Source organism: Ranitomeya imitator, chromosome 3, assembly GCF_032444005.1.
Source record: "Ranitomeya imitator isolate aRanImi1 chromosome 3, aRanImi1.pri, whole genome shotgun sequence".
NCBI classification, from domain to species: Eukaryota; Metazoa; Chordata; class Amphibia; order Anura; family Dendrobatidae; genus Ranitomeya; species Ranitomeya imitator.
The window spans coordinates 738,219,561-738,237,019 of record NC_091284.1 but is presented as its reverse complement, the minus strand read 5'-3'; the positions used below and the strand labels follow the sequence as shown (position 1 = coordinate 738,237,019).

Sequence of the window (17,459 nt, the reverse complement as noted above, 5' to 3'; positions counted from 1 at the left end):
GTGACTACATGATGGGGGTACGATACTGTCACAATGTATTCTCTGTGTAAGTGACTGTCACGTGATTCCACATATGAGGTTTACATGCTTGCAGTCATGTGCCGACTTTGCCCCCAATTCACAATGTTCAAGCAGAGTAGTCTAGATAGAACATGACTGCAAGTGTGTAAATCACATACATGCGGTTATCTGAGGAATAAAGGGAAATTGTGACTGTGTGCGCATCACACACGGTCATGGTTCAACACTGCAGTCACATAGAGTAAGTGCAGACTTTTCTTCTTAGACTGGACAACCCCTTTAAGGGATTGCCCAGCTAGACCACTCCATTCCAAAAGCATCCCAATTTAATGCTTGACCACAAGTAGATGGTTTATACAGTTTATTAAATCACAGGCATCGGATGGATAGCATTTACAAGAGCTGACTTCGTGCTGCGGACTCTTTGGCTATCAGTAATGGTTCTGACGTGCAGCATGTTCGCGGACTGTACGGTGTTGTGTCCTGTTACTGTTGTTCCGATGCAACTGTTCGGGGAACACAGGCCTTTTGATAATCTATTGCACCTCTACTGTCTCTGGTACTCGTCATATATGCATTCGGCTTTCTGACTAATTGTCTTTCTGACCGTTGTGTCAGCTTATTAGTTTCTACAAATATCCAGTAAAAAATAAAAATGACAACTTTTTCTGTGTTTTCTTGTCCTTTTTTTTTTCCCCAAAATTGAACTAATCCGATGAACCATAAGCGCCACAGGATGAGGACTCCTGAAATCTATCCAGCTCAGTCCGAAGGTTGGCTATTAATACTTCAACTTTAGGCAGAGTTGCAGATGCACGAAATAAGTGTGCAGAAGCGAGGACATAGGACATAAATTTGGCCTGCCTGTCCACTGGCATTTGCCGACATTGTCCTGCAACTGCAAGGCCAAATCCATCCATATCATCCAAATCTTCAATTCTTTCATGTTGAAATCTTGACTGGCTTATATTCCTGGCAAAGAGACTGTTCAACCGCCTTCTAACTGGTGTGGTCCTCTCAGAAGGCCCAGAATGGTGTTTCAACGCTGGTTCATTCACCTCTGACCTTGGAGTTTCAGTCTCTTCCAGCAATGACTCTTCCGTGGAGTTATCATCATCTTGGTTCTCGGGAATCTCCTGCTGTTTCGGTGGCTTTACTTCAGCTCTGAATGTAAAAAGAGGAATTAGTCTGGGATCCTTATTTCAGTTTGGAGTCCTAACGTAGATTTATGCTCCATCATCCAGTTTTTACTGACTAGGTGCTATGATGTCTCCACTACACGCCACGCACAGGAGAGGAGATTCTGCTACCCTAGCTCTATAGCACACCCTCAAATGAAAAAGATGTATATACACCGTAAAACGCCCACCATTCTAGTTTTTGTGTGCTTCTCCACCTCTCTATTCTGTTCCTTTTCTCCCCACAGACTTCTATGGGCAGTATGCGATCGCTCAGTGAACTGACAGTACATCTTGGTCTCTCAATACAAATTTTAGTAGTTGAAAAATGAAGAGTTTCCTGCCAAAAACACAAATTATTAAAGGGGAACTTATGCATCTCTATTGAGGTACTAATATTAACTACTAACATCGAACTCCAATATTAATTAATGTCCACTTAGTAATGCCTGAGCGTATCTGTTCCTTATACTATATACTAATATAACTAACAGACTGATCCAGTAAGCAAAAAAAACGGATCTGCTTCAAATGGAAGAAAAATGGATTGATATTTAACGGATCTATAGACTTCAGTGTTAAAAAAAGGATCCAGTTGAAATCAGATTTTTTACCGGATAAAAAAAATTGGTGTCTGCACAACTTTTTTTGCCAATGGATTGCTGCTAGATTCATTCAAACGCATGATTACTGGACATGTGGACGTAGCCTTACCTAGATCCATCACGTGAGTGGCTCTGTCATAGAGGACAGAATGGTAAATGTAATCAGTTATCAGGTTAACGTTATGATGAGATACTTACTGCTGGGGTAACATGTTTGGCAAGAGCTCATCAGTATCCTGGAATAACTTTCTCTTTGAAGTAATGGACTCCTTTTTTTCCAGACACAGCAGATCTTTTTTCCTTATGGGATCATCTGTCAGAATTTTACATGTAGTTAGTCTTACGTAAAATAAACTATCGTCTCATTATCAAAATTGAGAAGCAGCATTTTCATATGTTTCCCATTCCCACCGCAGCCATTGTTTTTCCTCCTCTTCTTCCAAGAGAAGTAACTTATTATTTCTGCTGATATAGCCTTATGAGGGCTTGTTTTTTGGAAGGACGAATTGTAAGGTGGAGTTTTAAGCGAGTCTCAGAATCAGGTCCCACCGATCCGCTTGTACTTAAGTGCAATTAAATATGGAAATACATTACATAGGTCCAGTCTTTGAAAATCCGTAACACAATTGTTGTGCAATTATGTGTTAAAGTACACCAGCCTCATCGGGTCTTACAAATCTATTAATGTATGCAGTTTGTTTCGTGAAATCTGATGCCAGATCTGCTTTAAGTGAGCGCTGTATAAATGGCGGAGGTATTGACATTTTTCCATTAAGGATCACGAGGTGCCAATGAGTTGCCATCTTTGCGCTTCTCTTGTTATTACTACTACATACTGCAATACTGGCATGAAGATATGTCAGATATTGCGACTGCTGCGGCCGGTGAGATACGGTGACATCACACATGAGCTTCAGTCCGGAAAGCGACTGTAATATTAGTCGACATTAGTCAGTGTCAGAAAAATTTTATCTAGATAAAACTGAAAAATAGTAGCTATCTGGAAGCTATCCGCAAAAAATACCTGAAGTTCCTTGATTTCTCAAAGGTTCACGCAGATTATTCTCCGCCTGAAAATACATAATGGGAAAGTCCGTAAGAAAGCTTGCCAAATTTGTAGACTTAAAAAAAATAAAATGTGTCCCATTTCAGACTTTACCCCGCAGGCAAAATTAACTTTGAAAATAAACTAGGCTTTACTTATGCCAACACTTACCCTAGATAGTCCAGCTCTACACAGTGATTGATTGCAGTGCTGTGAATGTGGAGTTCCCACTGCAGCCAAACACCACCTACTGGGGTAGCGACAGACACACACAGGGCTAGACCAAGGAGGGTAAGTAAAGCTTGGTTTGTTTGTTTGTTTATTTTTTTTAAAGCTAACTCTGCCTGCGGGAAAATGTTTTCTGAAATGGGACAACCCCATTAATATTTCATTTATTTCCTTTTTATATCACTTGTTTTTATTTTAGAACTGCAACTTTTTGTTTTCCTTAGAGGCAGCTTGGATCTACATTTCTCACTGGCAGTTAGACATCTTATCTAATTAATTATTTTTTACACCAATTTCAAAGACAACATAGTAATACATCAGGGGTGTCAAATTGCATTCCTCGAGGGCCTCAGACCATGCGTGTTTTCAAGATTTCCTTTGCATTACACAAGGTGCTGGAATCATTCTGTGTAGGTGATTAAATGATCACCTGTGCAGTACAAGGAAATCCTGAAAACATGACCTGGTTGCGGCCCTCGAGGAATGTAGTTTGACACCTCTGGTATACATAGAACATTAGCGCTATGCACCAACAACTATAAAGACAGGCAGTTATCAAATAACCCCACTGTTCAAGTAAGAAATAATATTGGGGCACATTTATCAAGCTAAACGCTCTAGAATTCTGGGGCAATTTGTGCAAAAACACCCCCAAAAACCTGTAATTCATCACTCGCTCCATATTTGTGTTTTAGACACTTTATTTCTGAAAACAGGAGATCTTGATGAAATGTCAGTGTGGCATTTTGTGTGACACTGTGCCAAAAAATGGCTAAATTTAGGGTTCATGATGCACTATGAAAAATCTGGACCATATTAAAGCTGTCTTAATTTCCACTGATTGACCAAAGGTCTACATGTGAAGTGAAGCAGTAAAAGTCTGCTGACTGGTAACATGCTTGCTGGGCGACAGTCATTAATTGTCCTTTTTTATGAAGTGGGTGATCCCGCTTCAGATGCACACTGAGCAATCAGTAATAGATCATTTAGGCTATGTGCACACGTTGCGGATTAGGCTTAGGAATTTCTGGTGCGGATTCTGCCTCTCCTGGCAGAAAACGCACCTGCGGATTTGTTGCGTTTTTTGTGCGGTTCCACAGCGTTTGTGAATTTTTGCTGCGGTTTTCTTGCGGATTTGCTGCGTTTTTTACCCCTGCGGTTTTATATAATGGAATGGGTACAAAAACGCTACAGATTCACAAAAAAGAAGCAACATGCTACTTCTTTTAAACCGCAGCGTTTCCGCAGCGGATTTTATGCACAGTGTGCACAGCATTTTTTTTTCTCATTGATTTACATTGTACTGTAAATCAATTGCGGATCTGCAGCGTTTCTGCACCTCAAAAAATGCTGCGGATCGCAGAGAATCCGCAACGTGTGCACATACCCTTAGTGTACTTAGACATTGTTATTGGCAGCACTTGTCCTATTTACAGAGGACAATGCGCTGTCAAAAATTATGGTGTTTTGAGCAAACCGAAAGAGGGAATTTTGGTACAATAAAACCTCTTTCTTGGAGCCTTGATTGGGGGGACACAGGTAACCATTGGTGTATGGTGCTGTCACTAGGAGGCTGACACTAGGCAAAAAAGGTAAATAGCTCCTCCTCAGCAGTTTACGCCCACCGAGTGGCGCAAAGCACATCAGTTCGTTTTAAAGCAGTAGAAGCAACCAAAACCTCAACATATGTATCAATCCAACAAATAAAGAACCGTAGGCCCAATAGAGGTACAAACAGTTCAAGAGGGTGCTGTGTCCCCCAATGAAAGCTCCAAGAGATTTTACGGTGAGTACCAAAAATCCCTCTTTCTTTCTCGCTTCATTGGGGGACACATGTAACCAAGGGACATCCCAAAACAGTCCCAAGGGTGGGAAACAAAGAAGATGCAAAAGAAAAACAGACTCAGGTCAGGTGGTGCGCAACCGCCATCCGCAGCACCTTCCTACCCAGCCAACAACCAAAATAAATCAGAGTACCAAGTCCAGAAATACGTAAAAAGGTATAAATTTAATTAAATACATAATTAATACAAAGACATTAATGCAAAAAATATATAATATACACAATGTACAAAATTGGTACTAGAGACACAAAAAGCAACAGGATCTGGTAGATAGTGGCTTAAGTGTCCTGGCTACAACGGGCATAAGCATGATATAAGTGCTAGTCCATCAATCATGGGAGTAGGTAGGATATATATATTTTAAACAAGTCAACATCTAAGTGCGCATATAATTCATAGTACCTATGCTACCCCATCTCTGAAAAGTGCTTACCCATGCCACCGACACATGTTTCACGTTAGCTTTTTCAAGGTGTGCACCTTGAAAAACCAAACATGAAACGCGACTCGGTGGCGGAGTGGTGCGTGTGTCCTGTCGGAACGGCAGCATGGGTAACAACTAGTGATGAGCGAATATACTCGTTACTCGAGATTTCTCGAGCATGCTCGGGGGTCCTCTTAGTATTTTTTAGTGCTTGGAGTTTTAGATTTTAGCGCCGCAGCTGAATGATTTACATCTGTTAGCCAGCATAAGTACATGTGGGGGTTGCCTGGTTGCCATCCTCTGAGTCACAATGCCCTTTTGAATGTAATGGCATTTGCGGCTGACAGGGCTGCGCAACTAACCGCATCGAAAGATGCATGGACTACATAGTCTACCGCTCGAGAAATTTGATTGGCTAGCTGTACTGCCTCCGCTGAATCGAAGTAGTTAAGGTCTCCGAACAGGAGACCATTACTTTAGTAACCCATGAAGGGTAAGGGGTAGAACGGTGGCTCAATGGACAGCACTGCAGCCTTGCAGCGCTGGGGTCCTGGGCTCAAATCCCAGCAAGGACAACATCCGCAAGGAGCTTGTATGTTCACCCCGTGTCTGCGCAGGTCCCCTCAGGGCACTCCAGTTTCTTCACACATTCCAAAACACTGATAGGGATTCCAGATTCTGAGCCCCATCGGGGATAGCGATGACAATGTGCGCAAACTGTAAAGCGCTGCAGAATATGTTAACGCTATATAAAAATAAAGATTATTTATTATTTATTTAGAGGGGTTACCCGGAGAAAACTGCCGAGCGGTAGAATGCACAGGCCAGGATAAATATCTCTTGCAGTTGCTGCTGTCTTTGGATGGTGTAAGGTTAAAGCGATGAAAATGAAAAAGGGAACAAGCCAGCACTGCTTATGGTCAGAACGCAATGCATAAAGTGCACATGCACATATTGATTTCTAACTATTTCAAAATGAGACATTTAGCAAACAATTGATCAATTCTTTGAGCCACCCCGCCACGCCACGCCTGTCTCACCCTTCATCTGTGGTGCTGGTTAGGCAGTGTGGAGGTTGTACCTGAAAGGTCTATGTCCAGACCTGGTCAACCTTTATCTGTGCTTGCCCTTTCTAGAGCCATGGAAGTGATTCAGAAACGCTTCAGGTACAGTTTGCATTTAATGTAGTCTTGCTTTTAATACATTTAGGAGGCCGTAATGGCACAGCGAATATAAAAAACGTAGAGTAAAACTGCCCCATTATGAGAATGCCTTGGCGTGGCGGGGTGGCTCAAAGAATTGATCAATTGTTTGCTAAATGTCTCATTTTGAAATACAGTTAGAAATCAATATGTACATGTGCACTTTATGTATTGCGTTCTGACCATAAGCAGCGCTGGCTTCTCCCCTTTTTTAAGTTAAAGTGATGAACACTCGATCCACCATCCCCTTAAGAGGGAAGTGGAGAGGGACCGTCCGCCTCCTTGCATCATTCGCAAAGCAGTGGTGATGCAGTGGGGGATGCTCGAATGACAAAAAGTACCTCTGTACATCCACAGAGTTCAAGCCCCCGGGTGAACAGGGGTGGTTGTCAGGCATTAGGTCTGGCTGCAGGAGAGGATACATGGAGGAGACACCCCATGTGCTCATCTATTGATGGTGTGATGAGATCGGTGCCCTTTAAGGGACCCGTCGCCTCTAAAAAAAAACAGTCCAGGCATGGCATCCTACATCGCAGGAGAGGATATATGGGGGAGCCACTCCATGCGCTTGAAGGTTGACGGTGTGGGGAGATTGGTGCCCATTAAAAGGGACCAGTCGCCTCTGAAAATCTGCCCAGGTATGGCATCCTATGTAATGTATCGCTTATCCAGACACTCCGGGTGACTGGCAAATGTTCTATGAGAGAATATAGTCCTTTGAAGGACAGCAAAATCCGGAGCAGAACCGGAGTCCTACACACGGCCACAAGCCGGGGGTTACATTTTTCAGCACCTGCCAGAACAGTTACCGGCTTGCGGTCTAGCGCAGGCCACAAGCTGGGGACTAAATTTTTTGACGCCGCCGGAACAGAGGCAGAGACACTGGCTTGTGGCCTGCTCTACGCCACAAGCCAGTGTCTCTGCCTCTGTTCCGGCGGCTGGGGACTAAATTTTTTGGCGCCTGTTGGAACAGTTACGTGCTTTCGGCCTAGCGCAGGCTGCAAGCCGGGGACTAAATTTCTCAGCGCCTGCAGGAACAGTTTTCGGCTTGCGGCCAAACACGGGCAGCAAGCCGGGGACTAAATTTTTCGGTGCCACCGATGCAGGAGCATGGCGGAGTTACCAACTTGCGGCCTAGCGCGGGCCGAAGCCGGGAACTAAATTACACACCACCCGACTGGAAAAAAAGGGGACTATCCCCGCCGGGGAAAAATAAAATGCCCGGTCGGAAAAAGATCCCGAGGATCGCGCTGTAGGAGCCCCCCGGGATCCCAAACTTACCGACGCAGCTGGAGGGAAGGCAGAGCCGACACTCTGCTTGCAGGTGAGGGTTGCAATGCGGACGGTGCAGGAACCCTCCATCCACCATCCCCTTTTAGAGAGGGACTGTCCAGCTCCTTGCAGCACCGCTGTTCAATCAGTGGTGGTGCAGCGGGAGCCGCGTGGACGCCATAGGGGCCTCTGTGTATCCTAAGAGGTCACTCCCCTTGGATTTCACAGGGCTGTGTCCGGCTGTAGCCTGGCTCAGAAGGGGGTACATGGAGGAGACACTGTGCTCCCGTCTGTTGGTGGTGCGGGGAGATCGACGCCCTGAAGGGAACCGTCGCCCCTAGTATAGCTCAGGCATGGCTTCCCACGTCGCAGAGGAGACACTCGCCGTGCTCACCTGTTGGTTGGGGGAGATCGGCCCCTTGAAAGGGTCTGTCGCCCCAGTCTTCCTCTTGCGCAAAAGGGTATAAAAAAACATTAAAAATATAAAACATAACAAAGGTATGGTCTGAATAGCAGACCCCTGGGTGCCTCCTATGGACAAACATGAACTGGTTCTGTCTGGAGCCAGTGGGTGGTGTATACTGCAGAGGAGGAGCTAACTTTTTTGCATTCACTTAGTGTCAGCCTCCTAGTGGCAGCAGCATACACCCACGGTCCTGTGTCCCCCAATGTGGCGAAGGAGAAATTCTCATGGCTCTATGGAGGCAATTACTTAACGTAGGGACTCCATCCGGAAAGGACGGATCCGAAAGTGACAGTTCAGACGTTTGAGGTCCAGAATTGCACAGAAAGACCCATCTTTTTTTCCGGGACCACGAAGAGATTGGGGTAAAACCCTGAAAAATGTTTGCGCAGGGAAGAGACAGTCTGAAGAATACCTGGGACCTTGAAGGGCGTTACTGGCAGAAACGTCTCCATGGGAGAGAAGAAAAGTCGATTTTGTAACCTGAAGTCACGATCTGTCTGACCCAGGTATCATCAACCATCGACAACCAGGCATCTTGGAAGAGAAGAAGCCGGCGTTCCACCCCGGAGAGATTCTCGGGTGGGAGTGACCAGTCACACCAAGAAGAACCTGTGGGAGCAAGACCCTCAGGGCTTGGAGGAGCAACCGTTAGAACGCCAGTGGGGAGCTGGTTTGAAGAACGGCTTCTTCCTCTCCATTTGAGCGGGAGAGAAGTCCTGATGGGAGGAGGTCCCTGATGGAGAGAAAGGCTGAAAGGGATGAAACTGAAGCAATTTCTTAATATTGAAAGGATTTTTAGGTTTAGGCTGGGGAAGGGAAGTGCTCTTACTTCCAGTAGCATCTGAGATTATTTGAAAGAGAGTTTAATGAGGGACTTTTTAGATAGTGGATCCACATTCCAAGCTTTTAGCCAGAGAATGCGGCATATGGCAACGATGTTGCTGGTAGCCCGGGCGGAACAACTGGCCGCATCCAAGGAAGCTGTCAACAGATACTTGCCGGCCTTGGCAATCTGATCTGCCAACTCATCAGGAGAGGCTGCCGCTAGAATACCCTGACAAAGCATTCTTGCCCAGGCACACATAGATTTTGCTACCCAGGTGGAAGCAAAAATGGGATAGAGGGAGGTGCCAGATGCATCAAAAGCTCACTTGGCCAAGGATTCAATCTGCCTAACCATAGAGTCCTTGAGAGATACTCCATCTGGCAAAGACAAAATGGTCTTGGAAGACAGACGAGAGGCTGATGTATCAACAGTAGGGGGCTCAGTTCATTTACTAACAAGGTATGGACTAAACGGACAGAGGAGTATCAAGCTGCTTCCTTCTCAGGAAGCGGTTTTCAGAGTGCTCCCAGTGTTTAGACATTATAGCCTCAAACTCCCTATGGTTGGAAAACTTCCGGTAAGGACGTTTTACCCGTTTGAAGGAAACGGCGTGCTCCTGGGCAGGGGCCTCGTCCTCTTTCAGATTAAGAGTTTGGCTAATCGCTAAGATAAAGCTATTAACCATATCTTGCAATTTGGAGTTCCGATCTGTATCGGACTCGGACTGGGAATCCACATCTGACCCAAAAGTCATCTCCGAAGAGAGGGCAAGGGTTAAGGTGGGCATCCTGGAAGATGTTTAGGGACTCGGGGAACTGGAAAGAGCTTGCTTCCTTGATTTTGCACCCGATCTGTCCTTCTGAGGGTCGAGGGGTCAGGTGCATGCAAATCACCGTGGGAGGCGTTCAGGGCACTGGTGGCGGCGGACAGGTTTGGTAGACGCTCTAGGACCTGGACCAGGGACTTTAACACCTTTGTCAGGTAGAAGACCGATTGAGACATAGCAACAGCCCATTCCACATGAAGGGATGTGCTCTTGTCCCAGGCAGTGGGAAGCTCCTGTAGTGCAGACATAGTAGAAGGGCTGCAGGACTGACAAAAATAAAGTTGACCCGAGGACCACTTCTTTTTACAGAAGGAACAGGCATAATGAAGAATAGTAGGTTTTGTAGGGCAGAAAGAGGCCTCCCCAGGGTGGGGCATAAGTTGAGCCTTGGTGATACTACTGAGGAGGGCTAGGTAGGTAAAGGGAAAAAACAGAGCCTACCAGATGCCAGCAATGACCAGGCAGAAGACTCTGTGGTTGGCAGTGTCCCCCTGTATAGCTGTAGAGGTCTGCAGCAGATATGGAGCGAGTCACCATGCGAGGAGATGCAGGAGGAAGCAGGCTGTACAGCGTGCTTGTGGAAGAAGCACCGTGCGAAATGGTGGGCGTGGCCGGCTGATTTCACCTGCCAGTGTCAGGGAGAAGGGATCTCTTCTATTGGCTGTGCCACCAAGGGCGGGAAAGGAAGCCCCGTGAGAGGAGGAAAAGTGTGCAAGGAATACACAAGCTGATGAGGACGCAGTGCGGGGGGCATGGCTCAATCCGGCCAGGACGGAAGGAGGGTAGAACCGACCCTCTGATTGGGTACAGGAGTACACCCTCTGGAGGTAGCGCATGAGAAGCAGAAAAGGTCAGGAAGGGGGTGCAGCTACATGAGAGGGGCATTAACGAAGACCTAGCCGAGACTGAAGAAAATGGCCACGTCCGTTCAGCACCACCATATCCTGTGCGGCATCCGTGTCGCAAGTGATAGGTGCGGCAGGAAGCTGCTGGGGACAGAAAAGGGACATACCTGTAAGGGTGAGCCTTGAATCCTTCTTCACCAGTGAGGACATCATCAGGAGCCCTCGGATGGATGAGGATCACTAGGAGAAAAGGGGTCCTCCGTCCCGCACCGTCTCCGGACGGTGCAGAAGATGGTGTCAACCACTTACAAGAAGGGGGAAGGTTACCCCAGGTGACCATCGTCTTCTTCCCAGCCCGCTCCGAGGAGGGGGGTAGGGTAGGTAAAAGGCCAGGACCGGCCACCGCGGATCATCCTCAAGCACAATGACTGCGACAGGGGATCAGGTCCTGCCTTGTGGGTCCGAGAGTAGGCAATGTGGGTGACACCACACTGCGCTCTCGGTCACACACGATTAGGGAAAACAGGGCAAGAAATGTGCACCCTGTTACCCTGTAGAAGGAGAAAACCTGAAATAGAAAGGGAAAAAATTAATACAACACAACAAGTGACCTGTAATGGAAAAAGACGGATCTGTGATCAGATCCAGGTCTGCCTCAACTGACACTAATTAAAACTGATGTGCTTTGTTCCAGTCGGTGGGCGTATACTGCTGAAGAGGAGCTATTTTCCTTTTTTAGCCTAGTGTCAGCCTCCTAGCGACAGCAGCATACACCCATGTCCCCCAATGAAGCGATAAAGATAGATAATTTCACCCTACAAACGAGTGACTGCACGATTATTGTCAAAAGCACTAGATCATAATAATAGTGAAGTGTAAAGACACCTTAAGAATTACATAATATTAACACATAAGCACTATAAAGTCCATATTACTGAACAATATCTAGTATATGAAGGCCAACATTACAACTATGTCTTATAGGCAAATACAGTACACACAAATCCAGTGACTCACAGGTAACGTCTTGACTGATTGGAGTCGTCTACTTTGCCTACTCTTCTCAATCCAGCCCAGACTGTTACGAAGTCGCCTCAGCTCAATGACTTCTCTCTGTAGAATTAACAAATATATATATATATACAGTCATGGGTGAAAGTGCTGGCATCCTTGAAATTAAGTATTTCTCCCAGAAAATTATTGCAATTATACATGTTTTATTATACACTTGTTTATTTCCTGTGTGTGTGTATTGGACCACAAACAAAAAAAAGTCAAATTGGACTGAATTTCACACAAAACCCCACAAATGGTGTTGGAAAAATTGTTAGCACCTTCAGCTTAATATTTGGTTGCACACCCTTTGGAATTGCTGCAATCAATTGCTGCCTATAACCATCAAAGAGCTTATTATACCTCTCAACTGGAATTTTGGACCACTCTTCTTTTTCAAACTGCTCCAGGTCTCATATTTTGAGGGGTGCCTTCTCCCAACAGCAATTGTAAGATCTCTTCACATGTGTTCTATAAAATTTAGATCTGGACTCATTGCTGGCCACTTCAAAACCCTCCAGCACTTTGTTTCTGGGAGCTTCTTGAAGGATGTTTGGGGGTCATTATTATGCTGGAAGATCCATGACCTAGGACGCACACCCAGCTTTGACACTAGACGGTACATTGACACCCAAAATCCTTTGATAATCTTCAGATTTCAGGATGCCTTGTACAGTCCAGGCACCCAATGCCAGCGGCAGCAAAACAACCCCAAAAGATATTTAAATCTCCACCATATTTGATTGTAGGTACTGTGTTTTTCTTTGTAGGCCTCATTCTGTTTATGGTAAACAGTGGAAAGATGTGCTTTACCAAAAACCTCTATCTTGGGATCATCTGTCCATAAAGCCACAGGATTGTGGCTTTCTCAAGCACATTTTGCCAAACTGCAGTCTAGCTTTTTCACGTCTCTGTGGCCGCAGAGGAGTCCCTTCTGGGTCTCCTGCCATAGGGTTTCATTTTATTCAAATGTTGATGGATAGTTCTTGTTGACACTGATGCACCCTGAGGCTGTAGGACAGCTTGAATTTCTTTGGAACTTTCTTTGGGGCTGCTTATCCACTATCCTGCGTTGCAACCGGTCATCAATTTTTCTCTGCTGTCCTATCCAGGAATATTAGCTACAGTGCCATGGGCTGTAAACTTCTTGATTATGGTCAGTGGGTAGAGAACGTAGTATACCCAGCACCAGGAACAAAAACCGGTCACAATGCACCTGACAGCTCCTCAAGAGTCCGATGCGGTGCGGTGATAAGGGTGCCAGCCGAATAAAGAGTGGACCCGTGGAAGCGCTTGCAGCGCAAAACACCCATAGTCCCTGTTGAATATTAATTATTAATTGAATTATTCTTATTTTCAATTCTGTACTGAGCACACTGCCTTTCGCAGACATTACAAAAAGCTATTTCTGTATATGTAGCTCAGAGTATAAGTCAACACCATATAGAGAGAACACGTGATCTGTGGGATACATTTATAATCACAGCTCTTAGGAAGAGGAGGGTGCTGTCACGTGGGGGTCACCTCCTGCCTGCTTCTCCATCATTCTCCACGGACTTCAGACAACTCACAGAAGGAATGAACAACTGGTAGCCATGATGACTTCAACTCCATGACAGACAGATGCTTTTTACCATCTCAGGAAAGATGAAGAACAAACGCTGATATAGACAAATGGACAATCTGTTTGTAACGATTTCACCTATTTTATGTTTTGCTGCAATGTGGTTTTTCTGTGGACAAGCCAATAAACCTCTACAATTTTTATGAAAATATCATGACATTTTTTCTTTAACCCCTTCCCGACCCATGACGCCACGTAGGCGTCATGAAAGTCGGTGCCATTCCGACCCATGACGCCTATGCGGCGTCATGGAAAGATCGCGTCCCTGCAGATCGGGTGAAAGGGTTAACTCCCATTTCACCCGATCTGCAGGGACAGGGGGAGTGGTAGTTTAGCCCAGGGGGGTGGCTTCACCCCCTCGTGGCTACGATCGCTCTGATTGGCTGTTGAAAGTGAAACTGCCAATCAGAGCGATTTGTAATATTTCACCCATTATAACGGGTGAAATATTACAATCCAGCCATGGCCGATGCTGAAATATCATCGGCCATGGCTGGAAATACTAGTGTGCCCCCACCCCACCCCTCCGATCGCCCCCCCACCCCCCCGATCTGGCCGGTACACTGCTCCGGCTCCCCTCCGCCCTGTGCTCCGCTCCCCCCCGTGCTCGTGTCCGCTCCCCCGTGCTCCAATCACCCCCCCGTGCTCCAATCACCCCCCCTGCACTCCGATCCACCCCCCCGTGCTCCGTTCCACCCCCCCGTGCTCCATTCCAGCCCCCCCGTGCTCCGTTCCACGCCCCCCGCGCTCCGTTCCACCCCTCCCGCGCTCCGATTCCCCCCCCGTGCTCCGATCCCCCCCCCCCGTGGTCCCCCCTCACCCTATCATACTTACCGATCCAGCCGTGGTCCCGTCCGTCTTCTCCCGGGCGCCGCCATCTTCCAAAATGGCGGGCGCATGCACAGTGCGCCCGCCGAATCTGCCGGCCGGCAGATTCGTTCCAAAGTGCATTTTGATCACTGAGATATAATCTATCTCAGTGATCAAAATAAAAAAATAATAAATGACCCCCCCCCTTTGTCACCCCCATAGGTAGGGACAATAAAAAAATAAAGAAATTTTTTTTTTTCCACTAATGTTAGAATAGGGTTAGGGGTAGGGTTAGGGGTAGGGTTAGGGTTAAGGTTAGGGTTAGGGGTAGGGTTAGGGGTAGGGTTAGGGCTAGGGTTAGGGCTAGGGTTAGGGTTAGGAATGTGCACACGTATTCTGGTCCTCTGCGGATTTTTCCGCTGCGGATTTGATAAATCCGCAGTGCTAAACCGCTGCGGATTTATGGCGGATTTACCGCGTTTTTTTCTGCGCATTTCACTGCGGTTTTACAATTGCGATTTTCTATTGGAGCAGTTGTAAAACCGCTGCGGAATCCGCACAAAGAAGTGACATGCTGCGGAATGTAAACCGCCGCGTTTCCGTGCAGTTTTTCCGCAGCATGTGTACAGCGATTTTTGTTTCCCATAGGTTTACATTGAACTGTAAACTCATGGGAAACTGCTGCGGATCCGCAGCGTTTTCCGCAGCGTGTGCACATACCTTTAGAATTAGGCTATGTGCACACGGTGCGGATATGGCTGCGGATTCGCAGCAGTGTTCCATCAGGTTTACAGTACCATGTAAACATATGAAAAACCAAATCCGCTGTGCCCATGGTGCGGAAAATACCGCGCGGAAACGCTGCGTTGTATTTTCCGCAGCATGTCAATTCTTTGTGCGGATTCCGCAGCGTTTTACACCTGTTCCTCAATAGGAATCCGCAGGTGAAATCCGCACAAAAAACACTGGAAATCCGCGGAAAATCCGCAGGTAAAACACAGTGCCTTTTACCCGCAGATTTTTCAAAAATGGTGCGGAAATATCTCACACGAATCCGCAACGTGGGCACATAGCCTTAGGGTTAGGGTTGGAATTAGGGTTGTGGTTAGGGTTAGGGGTGTGTTGGGGTTAGTGTTGTGGTTAGGGGTGTGTTGGGGTTAGGGTTGTGATTAGGATTATGGCTACAGTTGGGATTAGGGTTAGGGGTGTGTTGGGGTTAGTGTTGGAGTTAGAATTGAGGGGTTTCCACTGTTTAGGCACATCAGGGGTCTCCAAACGCAACATGGCGCCACCATTGATTCCAGCCAATCTCGTATTCAAAAAGTCAAATGGTGCTCCCTCACTTCCGAGCCCTGACGTGTGCCCAAACAGTGGTTTACCCCCACATATGGGGTACCAGCATACTCAGGACAAACTGCGCAACAATTACTGGGGTCCAATTTCTCCTGTTACCCTTGTGAATCTAAAAAAATGCTTGCTAAAACATAATTTTTGAGGAAAGAAAAATGATTTTTTATTTTCACAGCTCTGCGTTGTAAACGTCTGTGAAGCACTTGGGGGTTCAAAGTGCTCACCACATATCTAGATAAGTTCCTTGGGGGGTCTAGTTTCTAAAATGGGGTCACTTGTGGGGGGTTTCTACTGTTTAGGCACACCAGGGGCTCTGCAAACGCAACGTGACACCCACAGACCATTCCATCAAAGTCTGCATTTCAAAAGTCACTACTTCCCTTCTGAGCCCCGACGTGTGCCCAAACAGTGGTTTACCCCCACATATGGGGTATCAGCGTACTCAGGAGAAACTGGACAACAACTTTTGGGGTCCAATTTCTCCTGTAACCCTTGGGAAAATAAAAAATTCTGGGCTAAATAATTATTTTTGAGGAAAGAAAACGTATTTATTATTTTCACGGCTCTGCATTATAAACTTCTATGAAGCACTTGGGGGTTCAAAGTGCTCACCACACATCTAGATAAGTTCCTTTCAGGGTCTAGTTTCCAAAATGGGGTCACTTGTGGGGGGTTTCTACTGTTTAGGCACATCAGGGGCTCTGCAAACGCAACGTGACGCCCGCAGAGCATTCCATCAAAGTCTGCATTTCAAAACGTCACTACTTCAATTCCAAGCCCCGGCATGTGCCCAAACAGTAGTTTACCCCCACATATGGGGTATCACCGTACTCAGGAGAAACTGGACAACAAATATTGGGGTCAAATTTCTCCTGTTACCCTTGGGAAAATTAAAAAATTCTGGGCTAAATAATTATTTTTGAGGAAAGAAAACGTATTTATTATTTTCACGGCTCTGCATTATAAACTTCTATGAAGCACTTGGGGGTTCAAAGTGCTCACCACACATCTAGATAAGTTCCTTTGGGGGTCTAGTTTCCAAAATGGGGTCACTTGTGGGGGGTTTCTACTGTTAAGCCACATCAGGGGCTCTGCAAATGCAACGTGACGCCCACAGAGCATTCCATCAAAGTCTGCATTTCAAAACGTCACTACTTCACTTCCGAGCCCCGGCATGTGCCCAAACAGTGATTTACCCCCACATATGGGGTATCAGCGTACTCAGGAGAAACTGGACAACAACTTTTGGGGTCAAATTTCTCCTGTTACCCTTGGGAAAATAAAAAATTGCAGGCTAAAAGATCATTTTTGAGAAAATAATTTTTTTTTTTATTTTCATGGCTCTGCGTTATAAACTTCTGTGAAGCACTTGGGGGTTCAAAGTCCTCACCACACATCTAGATTAGTTCCTTTGGGGGTCTAGTTTCTAAAATGGTGTCATTTCTGGGGGATCTCCAATGTTTAGGCACACAGGGGCTCTCCAAACGTGACATGGTGTCCGCTAATGATTGGAGCTAATTTTCCATTTAAAAAGCCAAATGGCGTGCCATCCCTTCCGAGCCCTGCCGTGCGCCCAAACAGTGGTTTACCCCCACATATGGGGTATCAGCGTACTCAGGACAAACTGGACAACAATATTTGGGGTCCAATTTCTCCTATTATCCTTGGCAAAATAGGAAATTCCAGGCTAAAAAATCATTTTTGAGGAAAGAAAAATTATTTTTTATTTTCATGGCTCTGCGTTATAAACTTCTGTGAAGCACCTGGGGGTTTAAAGTGCTCAATATGCATCTAGATAAGTTCCTTGGGGGGTCTAGTTTCCAAAATGGGGTCACTTGTG

At 46.1% G+C, this 17,459-nt stretch overlaps 1 protein-coding gene across 1 annotated transcript in view; it reads right to left on the bottom strand.

Annotated features, from left to right (window-relative positions):
• Positions 1–367: 367 nt before the first annotated feature.
• PHF11 (PHD finger protein 11) overlaps positions 368–17,459 on the bottom strand; it is a 234,195-nt gene continuing 217,103 nt past the window's right edge. The window contains exons 29-32 of the mRNA XM_069759902.1: positions 11,800–11,895; positions 2,829–2,874; positions 2,003–2,117; positions 368–1,185 (exon numbers count right to left, since the gene is read on the bottom strand). Of these exons, the coding sequence (XP_069616003.1) occupies positions 729–1,185; positions 2,003–2,117; positions 2,829–2,874; positions 11,800–11,895 (714 nt within the window). The 3' untranslated portion in view covers positions 368–728. The remainder of the gene's footprint in view (positions 1,186–2,002; positions 2,118–2,828; positions 2,875–11,799; positions 11,896–17,459) is intronic.